The sequence below is a fragment of the Rhynchophorus ferrugineus genome, unplaced genomic scaffold (genome assembly GCF_030347505.1).
Source record: "Rhynchophorus ferrugineus isolate W39M unplaced genomic scaffold, kcgeb_rfMv2 rfM2, whole genome shotgun sequence".
NCBI lineage: Eukaryota > Metazoa > Arthropoda > Insecta > Coleoptera > Curculionidae > Rhynchophorus > Rhynchophorus ferrugineus.
Genome location: NW_027472581.1, coordinates 30,234,148 through 30,251,117, shown reverse-complemented (window position 1 = coordinate 30,251,117; position 16,970 = coordinate 30,234,148). Strand labels below are relative to the sequence as shown.

At 32.2% G+C, this 16,970-nt stretch overlaps 2 protein-coding genes across 4 annotated transcripts; both read left to right on the top strand.

Annotated features, from left to right (window-relative positions):
* The first annotated feature begins 277 nt into the window (after positions 1 to 277).
* On the top strand, positions 278 to 14,127 carry LOC143190542 (cytosolic carboxypeptidase-like protein 5). 3 transcript variants are annotated; one of them, XM_076394902.1, is made up of 11 exons: positions 278 to 408; positions 656 to 862; positions 922 to 1,074; positions 1,123 to 1,268; positions 1,323 to 1,655; positions 1,715 to 1,986; positions 3,228 to 3,400; positions 3,488 to 3,809; positions 5,301 to 5,505; positions 5,569 to 5,772; positions 12,825 to 14,127. In XM_076394902.1, exons 2-11 carry the CDS (start codon positions 769 to 771, stop codon positions 13,449 to 13,451), a joined length of 2,529 nt encoding a protein of 842 aa, XP_076251017.1. In that variant the 5' UTR covers positions 278 to 408; positions 656 to 768; the 3' UTR covers positions 13,452 to 14,127. The 3 variants fall into 3 exon arrangements, with proteins under 3 accessions (XP_076251017.1, XP_076251015.1, XP_076251016.1); XM_076394900.1 differs by having other exon boundaries at positions 3,228 to 3,809; XM_076394901.1 differs by having other exon boundaries at positions 374 to 582; positions 3,228 to 3,809.
* A 2-nt stretch (positions 14,128 to 14,129) lies between these two features.
* LOC143190544 (trophoblast glycoprotein) lies at positions 14,130 to 16,593 on the top strand. The gene has a single exon (XM_076394903.1). The coding sequence runs from the start codon at positions 15,052 to 15,054 to the stop codon at positions 16,198 to 16,200; it is 1,149 nt and encodes a 382-aa protein (XP_076251018.1). The 5' UTR covers positions 14,130 to 15,051; the 3' UTR covers positions 16,201 to 16,593.
* Positions 16,594 to 16,970: the final 377 nt, after the last annotated feature.

Below are 16,970 nucleotides of genomic sequence, written 5' to 3'. Positions count from 1 at the left end.
CACTCATATACATAAAAGATTCTTCTTTGGGTCGTCGACGCTTACTCAAAATCATATTTTATAAAGCCATATTTCGTAAAATATCATTGTCACTTTAAATACTTCATAGTTACAGCGCCATCTATACGATAAAGCACGTATTTAACTTATTTCTATTCCAGAAAACTTTACTACAATAGAAAATAGTTATTTCGAATGTAAATTTATTTGCCAACAAAAATCATAAAAAGAAACATTTAACATTTGTAAATGCAGTAATTTATTTTACCCAAAAGATTTACAACAGATCTCTGTCCTTTGTGTCGACATCTAAGAATGCTTTGACATATTTTGACAGCTTATCGCGATGACATAAGAGAGAAATGTTTTTTGTGTTCTGTAAAGAAGTTTTACCAGTTTAAAAATAAGGTTTGTAATTAATTGGATTTGTTCTAATGGATATTTAATAAGTATTTAAAGTATATATAGCAACGTTTGTGTTATTTGCGTCAGTTAAAGTTTACATATAAAAACAGCTGATAAGGTGTCATTTTTTTGTTTACATTCATAAAGTATTTAAAACCCCGTTTTATTAATATATGGGTAATTTTCTAAAACATGACAATTATTACCAATAAAGAAATATTATTGTCTTTGTTAAGTATGCTATTTCTAGGTCATGTCAGTTGTTTCTCCTTGGAATCTTTAAACTGTCAATATTTTTTGATACGAGATTTTTTTGGTGATTTTTAAAGTTGAGTATGTGCAATAACCTAATTTGTTGAGGATATGGAGGGTATCCATTGTTCCCAATTTACATTTTACAATGATTTTGATTCAGCAAATCTGTCACGAGTCGAATTTGTTCCACAAAATGAATCAGGTATGTTAACATTTTGTAGTTTAATATTACTACATTTACTGCTTCACTGATAATTTAAGCTGTTTCCAAACAAAATTCCAATACCTCAAATAACAATAAGTCACTAGTTATTGAACTGGTTGATGCTGAATTTAATCTGTGGACGAAACCAGACTGTTATGGCACTGAATTTGAAAATGGCAATAGGACTTGGTTTTACTTTGCTATCAAAGGTAATAATTTTTCTACTTTTATTTACTGTAGTAATATTTGATTTATAGCACCTCAGCCAGGTTTATTGGTGAGGTTAAATTTAGTAGATGTGAATCGGCAGGGTAAGATGTATAGTCAGGGAATGGCACCTGTGTATAGAGTCTTGCCAGGAAAGCTTAAATGGGAAAGAATACAAGACAAACCTGTGTATAGTGTATGTGTAGTCTGTAGAGGAAAATTAATAAGACTAGTATTATTTTCCTTTTAGTTAATTAATGACATTTTTACACTGTCTTTCAAATTTCGGACTCCAGAAAATACAGACAGTTGTACGTATTTTGCTTTTACGTATCCATTCTCTTATACTGATCTTCAAAAAATGCTGGTTAATATTGATGCAAAGTATTTTACTATGCAACCATTATGTGAGGATGACATTTATTATGTACATGAGACTGTTTGTCATTCACTAGAAGGTAGGAATATAGATCTTATTACAATTAGTTCCTATCATGGCATTACAATGGACAGAGAAGACAGGTTGAAAAATTTGTTCCCTGACAAGAATGTACCTAGACCTCATAAATTTCAGGGCAAGAAGGTGAGTAAATGCTTCTAGTCCTGTTGAGAATCACTAGTTAATATATGGTTCTAATAAAGGTGATATTCATATCAGCAAGAGTACATCCTGGAGAAACTCCATCCACTTTCGTTTTTAATGGGTTTCTCAATCTTCTTTTGAACAGAGATGATCTTCAAGCTCAATACTTAAGAAAACTGTATGTTTTCAAGCTAATCCCATTCTTGAATCCAGATGGTGTTGCCAGGGGACATTATAGGACTGATAATAGAGGAGTAAATTTGAATAGGATTTATTTGAATCCAAGTTTGAAGGATCATCCTTCTATATATGCTGCGAGAGCTTTAATTAGGCAAGTCATAAATGCTCTTTTTTACTGCTTGTAACAATATATGATGTTAGCTTAAAGAATTTTTTTTATAGTTAACAAGATAACATATACATAAAAGCAAATTTTCTAAATAAATGCAAATTGTTAAATAATATAAGGGGGTCAAGCTGTGTGATATGTTGAAGATATAGATTTTTGTTTGTAAGGAGATTCCTAAACATCTATAAAATATGCCTCTATAATAAGCGATTTTCTAACATTAAAAATCTGAAAAGTTGCAGCAGCTGAAAGATCAAGTGTTCGGAGCGTTTGGTTGGGAATTAAGGCTATTGTGTTGTGTCATTTTGTTTCCTGAAATCTTACAATTAGTTTGGGTACTATTCTGAAGTTTGTTTCAGTATTTTCTTTCATAGATGCAAATCTTATATATAAGAGATGTAAAAGTGATGTCTTTCACATGAGGATGTGTACAAGGCTTATGTTTCAAAACTATTCAATCTTGCAAGTGTGAGAGATTGCAGTTATTCAGAATATATGCAAAATTAATTCTTTAATTGAGGAAGAAACAATAGAGCTACCAGATCAGAAACATAGAAGCATCTTGATATGTAGCTCTCAACTCTAATTTTATAATGGAGAAGTTGTAAAAGCATTGATTATGAGCAGTTTTTGTAGTGGATGTATTTTATTGAAAGGTCAAAAAAACAGAACCAGAAACATGATGTCAAGCTTATCTCAATGAATGTGTGAAACATGAGAGCTCCGGTAATGCCATCAGACACATGTCAAGATCGATAGAAACATATGGCGTAAAGGATCTGTTGGTAATAGTGGGGTAGTAAAATGTTTAATGACATTTTAATTATCAAATAATATTGAGACTCATTAGTATATAAAATAATACACGGGCTATGAAGAGTAAAACGAAACGTCATCGAAATTGATGAAATAATGATAGAAATTTGGGTTCTTAAAAGTAAAAGTTTGTCAAATTAAAATTCTTAGTATCAAAATTGCCCAGAGGGCAAAAAAAAAATTCTGCAAATGACGGTACGCTGAAGCTATGGGTGAGTTCAATCAATTCCATGTAAATCTTTGTCTTACTGTTAAAATATTAATAAAAAAATAATTTCCTTCATCTCATTATTCGTTAAAAAAGACCGATTGCAATAAGATATGACCCCCTTAAGTATTACACACATAGACAGATATTTTTTAATACTATTGATAAATGTTTAGTTATTGTCAAATTGTTTATTTAGGTATTATCATTATGGAACTGAGAAAGAAGACAAAATTCCAAAATGCGATAACTGCCAGAATAGCACAGCCAACGCCTCTAGCGAAAACGATAACCTGAATCGGCTCTCTACCATGACACTGACGGAAAGCGAAGCCGCGAAAGAAGTACCCTCTACGACCTGGTGCACCAAGTGTAAGGCCAGCATCGTCGAGTTAGAGAAAACGATGCCGGGCATTTCCACTCTTGTACCCACATTTAACCTGCCGTCCCATTCCGCAGGGCACAACTTTTGTAGACAATGTGGCTGCAAACTCATCCAGTCAGAGAGTAAGGAAGAGGTCAAGTTCGAAGACGTCGATACCATCCCCACCAACACTCCCACGTCTGATGTGAGCGACCTTAACCGAAACGAATCCGGTGTGTTCATGTATATGGACTTGCACGGGCACGCATCCAAGAAGGGCATATTTATGTATGGAAACCATTTCGACGACATTGATAGGAGGGTGGAGTGCATGCTATTGCCAAAACTGATGGGACTGAACAATCATCATTTCCATTTTCAAGCGTGCAACTTCACAGAAAGAAATATGTATCTCAGGTATAGTACATTGTATCTCAATGTTTATGAGTATTGTTGTATCTTCATGTGTGTTGACTTGGTCAGGTAGATTTTATAAGTTGTGTATAGAAATGTTACATCTTATCTGTTCTAAAGAGTATATTCAAAGTTTCCAAGGTTAAAAATAAATGGTAATACATATACATACAAATTTATGGATGTTTTTGATGGTGGATGTATACAACCCTAAATAATACTGTTTTCGAGTAATACCATTTTGAAAGTGGTAATATGATGTTTACTTTGACTTGCAGTTCATCAAATTGATACCTGTACAATTGTGCGAAATTATTTCGAAAACTGCTGTTTTGTTTAAAATATGTATAGTACATTACGCCCATTTAACTCAATTTGACTCAGTGGGTGGCCTCAATTATAGCTGTTAATTATATTAACGGTAAAATATTTTCGAACTACGTTTACTTTAAATAATAACGAGGACCCTCAGAGATTCCATAGAGAGTAGGAGTTGTGGAGCATAGCACAGAAGGAGATCCAAATAAATGCGATACACGTTATGGAATTTTACGAAAATATCACACAATCACCTGAGCCAGATTGCTATTGATCCCGATTTCAAGAAAATTTTGTTTAGCGAAGAAGCTTATTTTGGGTGAATGGCTATGTCAGTAATCAAAACTACCGCATTTGGATTGAAGGTAATACTCATATTTAGGTTAAGGTACCGTTACATCCAGAAACTGACTTGACTGAGTTTGATCTGAATTTGAATGTGGAGGAGCGTTGATTTCAACAAGAAGGCATAAAATATCAGGTCAAAATATGCATGTCGACGGGAAGTAACCGCTCCACTCGTGTCGGCGCCGCGATTTTTATTGTGTAGAGATATATTTTTAAAGCTAAAAGAGGAAAATGTCTTACTTTAAATATGCTATTGTAACACTAATTGAATTTGTAGAATCAAAGTCTTCTATATGGGACAATACTAATGAAAATGATAAAAACAAAATACAGTGCCATTTATACTTCTGTCTTCCTCTCACGCTACATAAAATAATATTATAGCTCAACGCCAGTAACATAAAACTAAAGGTCTTACATCTGTCTTTTTGTCATTTGGCAACAACCCGAAGTATAATTTTCTACTATATTTATGTTTTTCATTTTAAAGTTGTGTATCCACAAAAACGCTCTCAACATTGTTGATTACTCATCGAGACACTTGTTTTTACTGAATTGGTTTATTCCAATTATTTCAGTTGCCACGGATCAAAATAAAATATTTGTTACATTTGTGTGAACAGAATTTGGTAACTAAATAATATATTTAGGAACCGCGTTCAAAATAATGATAAATGATAAATTAAAAAGTTTATTGAAAATAATTTTATGGTTTTTTTTATAATGTTTGAGAAATATAGTTAATTTTTTTGAAAATATCGATATATCAATAGTTTTTCAATTAATTACTTTTTAATATTGTGTAATCTAATGCGCATGTTCTTATAGGGATAAACGTGATGGTATGAGTAGAGCTGGATCAGGTAGAGTAGCAGTTTTATCCATTACGGGTATTATCAAAAGTTATACGCTTGAATGTAATTATAATACGGGGAGATTGGTTAACGTATTGCCACCCACCGTTAAGGAATCAGCCGGAAAAGTTCACACTCTTCCAGTGCCACCCAAGTACACCCCTCAAATATTCGAAGAGGTAAGTCTCGTATTACTAATTACTGAGCTGTTCACATGATTATCGGTTTTTGTTGTCGATTAGGTCGGCAAATCCTTAGGTGCTTCCATACTGGACCTTACCGGCCAAAATCCTTTCTCCAGACTGCCCAACTCCGAATTCCATAATTTGAGCGGCTTGAGGGATTGGCTCCGGAACAGTTGCACCAACAACTTCCATTCAGCCGAAGGCCGACCCAAGATGACCCGCATCAAGTCACAGTCCTGTCACCCCATCCATCAAACTCAGGTAGGCCATGACGCTGACGATGAGGTTCCGGTGTCCATAAGCACTTGCTCGGTTTGCTGATGCTCATACCAGGTTGCCTTTGATTCGGTATGGTACAGTAGTAGGGCACTAAATTTAATCCACATCGAAATCAAATTCTGAGTTCAGTTCAGTTAAAACTTTACATATCTGAAGGTATACAATTGATGAACTATTAATTAATGTTTTGTTGCTATCTGATAAATATTACATACTCAACGAGGTCACAGTGGCAATTCAATTAATTGTTTTTGAAAAAATTAATGTAAGAGAAGGGGAGATTAAATACTGAACTCAAAAGTGTCAATATAACAAAACCATACCGTTAAAGAGCAACCTGATGTATTAAACCATTAACCAATAGTAAAAAATCACCTTCAAGCTATAAAATTGGACAAACCATGTAATTAACTTTAACTAGTCTTGTGTTAATACTGTGTCAAAAATCAATGTCTGTGTATATATTTACCTATATATACGTAAATGTTTTTAATGTGATAACTCGTTGCCGCATATTAAATAGCCTATCAAAGAAGGTGGGAAAAGAACTGATCTGTGATTAATTTTTCATTTTGTAGACCAACATATTTGTATAGCTTTCGTATGATTTATTAATTAAATCGATATGTATTTTTTAAAAGTTATTTTTTTTAATTAAAATTTTCACAACACACAATACACCTTTTGCGTTGCTTTTTTGTCGTTTTTTTTTTGGTCAGCTTTTTTTGTACTGTCCACGCAGTGAGAAATTATTGGTAATATTCAATGTTTTTTACGCAATATCTGTTAGTGAAAGAGGAATATATGTCTATTTGAGGATGTATGATAAAATGTTCCAAATCTATTCCGCTATTTAAAAAAATGTATCTACGTTTTAATATATTGGATGTTAATTTATCATCAGCGCGTGTCTGTATAGTTACTACTATCTATATATAGTACTCTAATTTGAAATAATATATTAGTACATTATTTAAGATTTAGTTTTAATTTTTGAAAAAAAAAGATGGATTGTGAAGTATGTTAATATTTTGAAAATTTAGGTATATTATTCTGTGATTTACTAACTAGATTTATAGCAGCCTTCTTAGGTCGGTTAGCTAGAATTTACTGTAATAATTATAAATATTGGGTTTTTATTCGATGATTAAATTTAATTGTTCATTGAGATACTATTGATTGGGATTAATGATTCATAGTTAACCTGCTTTTTTACAAAGTGATAGTATTGATTTAGTATCTCCGATTTGGAATAACGTCTATAATTATTTTGTTTAACTTTTAATTTCTTTTAAACAAATGTTATATAAATAAAAATATTGAATATACATTTTCTAAATGAACGAAAATAGCTTTCATTGTCACAATGTAAATTAATTTGTACTGTTCTGAGATGATTTTTTAAAAGTAAAATATATTCATAGTGAAAATCCTCAATATTTGTAGTGTAGATAGCTTTTCTAATAGGATAACAAGGATCCTACTTATATTGTTTTGCGAGGTTGAGATGTTTTCTTTCCATCTATGGTTTATATTACAAAAAAACTATATGATGGGATATGAAGACACATTTACAACATTTTACAACATTATGTATTAAAACATTAATATTTCGATATTTTTCTTTAAATAAAATTTCTGTATAGGATACAGTTAAAACGAGGAGTTTAATAATAGATCTAAAATGAAGAAACAATAAACATAATTAAAAGAGACTAAAGAGAAGAACAAAGTTAACGGAGGGAATATATAGTTTCAAAAATGCTTTTGTTCGTGTTAATAGTTACGTTATCTTGGGACACTACCAATTAGCTTTCCACGAGGTCAAAGTTGTTACTGCCGCATAAAAGATATGCTGATTTTCCTGATTTTTTGTTAGATTATTTGAGATTATTATAGATTATGTTTTATTTTAACGTTTGGATACAAAATGTACATTTCTTGAAAATTATGTTTATTCTATTAAGAAGTATTGGTCCAATATTTCAAAAAGTAATGATATTCAATGATGAAAAAAATGTTGGTCTTTAGAAATAATATTTGATATTTATCTTAGTTTTAGCATCTTTCGGAATTATCAATGATACTAGTCTTTCAGCAATTTTTTTATCGTTTTCGCTTAATTAATGTGGTACCGACTATTTCTTAAATAAAGGTCATGGCGTTTAAGTTTAAACCTTTTCTTATGGTTGACTTACGATAATATGTTGCCATGTCTTATTTGGCCATCGAAACAAACTAAAGCGTCCAAATATCTACCATAATATTTTTTATTTTGATTTTTAAATCGACGATTTATAAAACGTGGTTTACCTTTTTGCTCTTATAATGTCACGTTTTCATCAGTTTGTTTATAAAACGTTATTTTTTTAAATATTTATCATACGTCATGAACTAGATATGTATTCTCTGATGACCTTGGTAAATACATAAATAATAAAATATACAAAACGAATTAATATTTTGAAATACTGGGTAAGTATAGTGAAACCTTTTATTTTATATTTAATTCAGTTTATCTTTCGATGTTGTCAAGTACAAATCCTTGCATGTTTTAATGATTACTTACCTTATTCTTATAATTAACATATAACGTCAATAACAATTGTATAGATACAGTGCTCGTTTGCATCAAAGCTTACTTGTTTGTTACTTGTATAATTTTCAGACAAGGAGAAATATAATTACTTCAGATTAATATATATATATATATATATATAATTAGATAGAGCATAGATTTGGTCTTCTTTGGTTGTTTATTTGTCCCGTCCATGTCTTTTTTTGCATTGGGAAAGTTACTCTTTAGATTTATCATGGTGCTGAATTTCATACCCTCTTAATCTAAACACTCCATCATCATATCAATGATAGTTAAATTAGTAAGTCTTCTTAATTAGTTTAGAATTATATATTATATAATATAATAAATAATATAATTATAATTATATATTATCATTTATTATTATTTAATTGTACTATAATTATATTTATTTTATATTATGTCTTTACTACATTCCATTGATTTGGACTTGGAAAAATTCTTTATGTTCTGGTATGGTTAAGTTAGGATTTAATACGGTTTATTATTGCCTCATGTACTTGTGTAACATAATCCCGTTTATTTAATAACTCGAAAGTCTAGAAACCCCCCAAGACATTTTAACAGTTTTTATTAATTTATGTTTTATATACTCAGTTTCCATGAAAGTAAATTTGGTTTTCTCTAAGGTTTTAAGGTATTGTTAAGGGTATAGGGGGCGGAGTCGATGATGAAACAAGCTATATATGATTTCTACTCTACAAATACAACAAAAGATAAATACAATTAATTACACTGCCCAATAATAAAAAGTTAAATATTCATTCCATCTCTTCAAGAGTACATTTTTGTCAGCTCCAGTTATGGTTTTTCTTTTTAAGTGTATTTGATTTTAAATTGCCGAAAAACATTTGCCGCCTAGGTGATTTGATCTGCAAATAATCAATTCATGGCTTATGAAATGGCTACCTTTTGGCTTTTTGTTGTAAAAATACTAACATCATTCTGCATAAGATGTTATTTCTGTAATTTTGACCTTAATAATTCCACCTTTTCAAGTGACAAATCAAGGTTCTAACGAGATCACTTAACTATATAGATCTATTTGTCCAAAGTCAGGGTTATGGGATGTTGTAGACCTGTTGGGTATTTAGTCTTCTACACTGTTTTCATTTTATATTTATTACTTTATTTCGAGTAAAAATTGGTTTGTCCGCCTGTAACAGGTCAATTGAAAAGTCCCCGGCCTACCATTGTAGCGGCCCTCCGAATTTTCGATACCATTTTTGTAGCACGATTTGTCCTTTGCTTCAAAATAGGCCTCAGTTTCGTCGATCACCCGTTCGACGAAAATTTCTTCCCAGCGAGCATTCTTTTGAGACCTGAGAACAGGAATAAATTCATGGATTTTTTTGGATTTCGACCTTCAAACGGTCCAATAACGCTATGTAATAGTCGCTATTGATGGTCCTTCCTTTTTCAAGGTAGTCAATGAAAATTATTCCATGCGCATCCCAAAATATAGACGCCATAACCTTGCTAGCCGACTGTTGCGTTTTCCCACGCTTTGGAGCGGGTTCATCATGTGCAGTCCACTCGGATGACTGTCGATTGGACGACAGAGTTAAATGATGGAGCCATGTTTCATCCATTGCTACATATCGACGCAAAAACTCGGATTTATTACGCTTGATCAAACACTGCTCCGAATCTTTGCACAGAGCTTTCTCATACCCAAATATTCGTGAATTATATAATGTACACGTTCAGTTGATGTTTTCAGAGTGTTTCCTGTTTCATTCAATTTCAATTTACAGTCATTCAAAATCATTTTGTGGATTTCTTTAATGTTTCCGTCGGTAAAAACCTCTTTTGGGTGTCCACTGCGGTCACCGTCTTCGGTGCTCATTGCACTACGTCTAAACTTAGCATACCAATCCTTGATGAAAATTTGAGTAAAAATCCATTGATTGTTTTGTATATTCAGGTCAGTCATTCTGGTAATATAACTAAACATAACTTGTAACGTATCTGAGGAATAGTCTTCATAAGAGACTTCAAATTGCTTTTGTGTGAGGAAAGCGTTATTTTACCACAATACATGAGAAGCATCTAAATTATGTGATCATTATGATTCTCTCAGGCTCTCAATGCAATTTATTATTTAGTAGTTTTTAACTAGGTTTAGGTAGGTTTATCATTCTTCTTGAATCATGACAATTTATTACAAATATTGACTTCTTTTATTTTGAATCAATTCAGCTTTTTCCGTTTTCTTTCTGTACCACTCCTTTGACTATCTCCGTTAAATTCCCATTGGTTTGGTTATACCGGGTACCCACCTATAGCGTGGCAGATGTGCAAGTCATTAGTGTACTGAATAAAAAAAATTAGTGTACTGAATAAAAAATTCTGTGTAAACTGGCTATGTGGCATATGAAACAGCTATATGGATATGTTCCTACTTATATGATAAGGTCCTCTTAGAAATAACAATAGCGGAAGCCAACAGAATACCTGACAATTGACGAGCAACTTTATCCATACCGAGGTCGAACTAGATTCACTTAGTATATTCCGTCAAAGCCAGCTAAATATAAAATTAAAGTATGGTGGATATGTGACGCTGAAAATTCGTATCCACTTACTGGACAGCTTTACACTGGAAAATCGAAAGATGGTCGTGAGAAAAACGTTGGTGAGAGAGTTGTTAAATACTTGGTGGCACCGTATAGAGGATCCGGTAGGAACATTACAATGGATAATTTCTTCACTACTCTTCCACTGGAAAATTTTTTACTATCTTGGAACTTGACAATTGTTGGCACCTTGAAGTAAAATAAAGCATACATTCCACCAGCAATGTATTAAAAACGCGAGAAAAATTATCCACTGTGTTTGGCTTTCATGAAAAAGTTACCCTATGTAGTTATGTGCCAAAAAAAAAACGAGGTAGTAATTATGCTATTATCAATGCATCATGAAGCTAAAATTAGTGATAGTGCAAAGAAAAAACCCGAAATTATTGAGTTTTATAACTGGTTTAAAGCTGGAGTAGATACGATGGATAAAATGCTTGGTAGATATTCTACAAAAAGATCAATTCAAAGGTGGCCTCTAGCATTTTTTACAATATTCTCGATATTGCCTGCCTTGCATCAACATTCTGTATTATGAGAATAATAAAATGATTGTTAAAAAATCGTATGAACGACGATTATTTTATCGGCAATTTGGCTCAGAGAGCTATGTACTCCATTCTTTGAAAGTCGTTCGAATAATGCACAAATTATGAGGCATTTCTCAACGGAAGTGGCGATTGAATCTCTTCTTAGTCGAGCTATCAATCCGAATTGCACATCAGCGAACATCATCTGTATCATTGATACCTCAGACGCAGCTCGATTCAACTGGGAGGAAAAAGATTACTGGTGTATGCTATGAATGTCTCCAAAGTGAATTTAAAAAACGTCGCAAAACTAGAAAAATATGTTCGGTATGTGAGAACCCTATTTGTGACGAACACTGTATTACAACCACGACATGTGAAGGTTGTACGAAATAATTTAATGTACTTCAATTTTTATATGGCACTGTATCATAATAAATAAAATAATGTAAATAAATAAATAGTAACAGAATGGAAAACGATATAATAAAATAAAACGGAGTTATGTATTTCTTACTTACTATTTTTGTTATTGTTTATAATAAGAATTATTGTTTAAATAAAAAAATTACAAACTATATTGTCTATTATCAATTTAAAAGTCAAATTAACTAAATACTTCAGTAAGCGGTCTCTGAAGTGTGTATAAACCCGTCGTTCATATACATTAATCTTAGTGGGTACCTGGATATTGAACGGTATCAAGTTTGATATAACTTTTATTAATTAATTGATTGTTAAAAAATTTGACGAAAAATGGGTGTCAAATTACTTCAATTTTGCGGATTCAGGCGGCTATAATTTTTTTTAGGAGAAGCTAATATATTTTTCCTGCGTATTGAAATGGATACCCGGGTGCCCGGTCATTGACCGGACGGTTAAGTAAAAAACCTTTTCTGTTACTATAAATCTTATTGCTCTTAAGTCATATTTGGTTTTTATCTGTGTACTTTAAATTTGCTATTCTAATCTACTTATTCAGCAAATTTTCGAATTAAAAATAACGAAATTGTTTTAATGAAACTATATTAGGAACTATAAATATTACCAGTAATCTCGACCTTTTCTGTTCAAAATGAACTCATTCACTTTTACGAAACATTCACGTTTTTATTTTTTTGGCAGCTCCGGTTGAGGTATTAAAGTGGGGGCCTCAACCAACTAGTACTCCCTCTCCCTTCACGCACTACGTACAGCCACATGGGGAGTACAACATATCACCCTCAATAGTTTCCCCCTCAAAAACAAATAAAAAATCGAAACCAAAAGAGCATCTAAATATTTCTAATGAAAAAATCTCAATTGGTAAGTCTCTTATTGCTTCAGGGTAAGCTCAAAGTACGCGTCCAACCATCCAAACCCATCAAGAAAGTCGGCAAGTTGATACCGGTCGAGCGTAAGGAGAACCAGCCCAGCTGCTCCACGTCGCGGTCCTCAACGAAGCTGAACCGTCCCTTTAAAGCCAAAAACCGAAAGGAACAATCGCTCAAGGCCAAGAACGCAGCCGGCGGCATGGATAAGCGTTCACGAGTTACCGTGAAGCCGGTGAAAAAGTCCCCGGAGGTCAAGGAGGCTGTGGGAGGTTCCGAGCTGCACCTCAGAGAGATTTGTTTCATCAAAAGCACGGAGGGTAAAACCATGATCGCGAAATATAAGAATAAAGAGGGCGAGGAATTCGACGACAGTCTAGTGGTGTCTTGGGACGCGCCCACCTCCAAAGCCACTGTATTTTCGCACAAATCGCGGGCGCTATCAGCTCCGCATTTCGCGCGTAATGTCGCCGCCTCATCTGAACCCGGTACCAGTAAGCAACAGGGCGTTTTCCGAGTGCACAACTTTTCTAAAACTTGCTCGAAGGTGAAATTGAAGAAACAAGCCCTTAGACGTCTGAGTAGCGCGGCCGAATTGGGTAAGATGGAGCGGAAAAAGAAGAAAAAACTGAGGGTCAAGTAAAAGTTGAGCTTAACGTTTTGGAGTATGTTCTTTCGATTTTGTATAAGGCATTCCAATAAAATGGTTGCAATACTGGTAAAACTTACCGGTTTCATTAAAAATATTTTTGGAATATGCTTTAAATAAAAATTAAATTTTAATATTATTTTTCGAAATACAAACTCACCCTAACACACTCCAAAACGATAAATCAAGTAGCCTATCACATGACTTATAATAATTTTAAAATGACATGACATTTCACTGACATGTAAGTAAAAAATTTGCAACCACAAATTCTGTTAGTTTTTCGTACTAGACGGAAATGTTTGATGATGAGAGCATTTTTTTTGGCTTAAACGAATGAGTTTTGTGACCCTAAATTTAGCGACTGTCAAATAATATATAATTGTTGATTTTTATTATTTTTTTTTTAGTTTAATGCTAGTTGAAACTCACCGAACGTAAAGCGAATTAAAAAAAAACAGTTTATTTTTTGTTAACTGTACTGGAAAGTACAGATTATATATATTTTTCGTTTACATTAATTCCAGCATTGTTTTAGCTTATACTAAGTGAGAAGCGTTTTGTAAATGGCTCTCTCTCCGAAGAGTGATAATATTTTTGTGATTTTCTTTGCAGATGTGTTTTATTTTCATTAATTTAATAGACAAATAAAAACATGATATAACTTGTATTTTTGTTTTTTTTTAACCTAACTTTTGTTCCCATAATATTTTTTCTATATTACTTTGACAATTTTATATTGTCATTTTAATGTTACACCCAGTTTATGTTGCAATGGAATTTTATTCATTTTAATTTTGTGTATAATTAGCTTATTATAAACGTGTAGATTTATTTAAAATATATTTGTAAAATATAATAATCTATGAACATGGAATTAAGTTGATAAAACCACATTAAGTGGTTAATACCGTATTGACTACAAAATTTCACTTAATCTCATTATTAGACGAAATAGAAAATATCCGCTTAGAGTTAATTACTATCATTCTTAATTATGTAATTTTAATGTTTTTGCCAAAAGTTATTATATTAGTTTTACGGAATTAATTTTGAGTTACTTGGTATATTAGTAATACAATTATTACTACTAATATGATCCTTAAATTCGAGTATCAAATACCACTCATAATTTTCTAGTTCTTTAAACTTAATTTCGAAAAGCTATTTATTTCTTTAGGTCCCTCCATATGTCTGCAACCCAAAAAATACCATTGGTCGTCCGTTCTGCAACCACAACACCTCATCCTTGACACACCTGTTGATTTTACAACATATTTTTTACCTGCATAAGCGACCAAGGTTTTCGATGCGCCGTAGCAGGGAAAACAAACAAGTTTCCGACGGTTTAATTGAGTTTTAAGTTCTTTTTAACCAAGGTGTTTCTTCTTAAACGATCACCTGGGTAGACAGGTGAGTCGATTCCGAGATTCGGTTGTTTCGAGGATACTTGGAAGTGGACTGTAAAAAAGCGTAAGCATAAAGTGTTGGAATTTCCAAAATAGGAAATCCCCGAAGTTGGTGGTAATATCTTTTTTGTGTTCGCGATTTTTTCAAAACTCTTGTGATCTCACTTGGCTTCTTAGTTTTCAGAATGACGAGTGTTTTAAAGTGTATTGCCGTTTTGTGTTCATTGTTTGTGATAGTACAAGCAAATATCAACCAGTGCAGGGACAAGTTGTTGGAGAAATGCATTTGTGGGGAGCATTATATAGATCGCACCGAAATGTTTGTGGTGAACTGTACCAATGTGGGATTTACAAACACCGATGCTTTAGCAGTACTACCTCAGGAGACTAACATGTTAGTATTCACAGGAAACCATTTGAATATTTTACCAACTAATATATTTGGGGACACAATTACTTTAAATGATCTACAAGTTATTGATATGAGTAATAATGGTATAAAAGAAATTAAAGGCAAATCATTCCATCATGTAACAAATGTTCGAAGGCTCATCTTAAATCACAATGATATATCAATCAATGATGAGTACGATAGGAATTTCCATCACCCTAGAGTGTTTTCTAACTTCGTAAATTTGGAAGAACTGCATTTAACCAATGCTTTTGCTGACAATACTGATGAGGAACTAGCAGATGACTTGCATGACATTTTTGTAAGTAGTAATCTGACAAAACTGTATAAATTACATTTGGAACAAAATGAAATCAAAACATGGAGAGACAAAAAAGTGTTTTGTGATTTGCCAAATTTACATGACTTATATCTTGGTGATAACAATATTCCTAGTTTGAATTTTGATGTTTTTTGCTTGAAAAAACTCAGATATTTGGACTTGGAAGATAACAATATTACCAGATTTACTTCTTCTGACTTGGAGAACTTTGATGTTATGGCTAATGATCCAGACAGGAAGGACCCATTAGTTTTAGAGTTTAGAAATAACCCACTAGACTGTGAGGCTGCCAGTAAATATTTATATTCTTGGATACAGGATACTCATGTGAAAGTTCGTAACTCTGATCAATTACAATGCCAAACTGTGAAATATGGAAAAAAATACATAGTGAATATTAAAAGTTTGAGTGAATCAAGTCATGCAAAAATTTCAAAAGCTTTGACAGTTCTCCTAGTCATTTTGGTCTGTATTTTACTGACTCTCCTTTCTGCTTATATATACCTGAAAAAAGATAGTGTTCGAACAAAGCTGTCCCCTGTGTTTGATGCTATTTCCAGGAAGGTGCAATACACAACAATCGAATCACAAGATGTCTAATTATATCATGTTTACAAAAGCCATTTTGTATTAAAAAATATATTTTTCGACTGAATGTTATGTAATTAACGTTAATTTATTCTATTGGTGCTTATTTATATAATTTAAAAAGTATTAACAGTCTTGATTTTGAAATGATTGTATTTTGTATATATATATACATATTAGTTTTTGCCTACTGTTGACTTTGTGATATTAAATATTTTTTCCTAACTAACACTACTTATAGGTTATAACAACCATTTTATTCGTATTAATTTCCTTTGAAATAAACTTACGCTTAGAATGTACATTTGTTACACAATTGTTTTCAATGTTAAGCTGTATTAATTAGTATACTAAGCAAAAACGAATGGCAATAACCTAGAAATACATTACCTGAATTTCTTAGAATGTTTTTTTTAAATATCAGTCCTAAATTCCCCAAACGAAATTTAATTCTTGAAAATTCTGTATTATTTTACCTTAATAAATATTATCCTTTTAGTTAAAAAAATAGCACAATTAAGTACGAGGCGATATCACTAAATGTATGTTTTCTCTATGCTGCACACGTATTTGATTTGGCAAATAACTCAGTGATTATCAAAATAAAATATTAATTTGCTCTATCATTTAACGACTATAACATGACAGTATTTTGTCAAGGGACTATGTTAAATGTACTATGAATATCTGGTTGTCTATATTGTAATACTCTTAAATATTTTGATATTAATCGGCCAAATAAATGATTAATTAATAAAGGCGTAGCATTATAAAGCATAAAT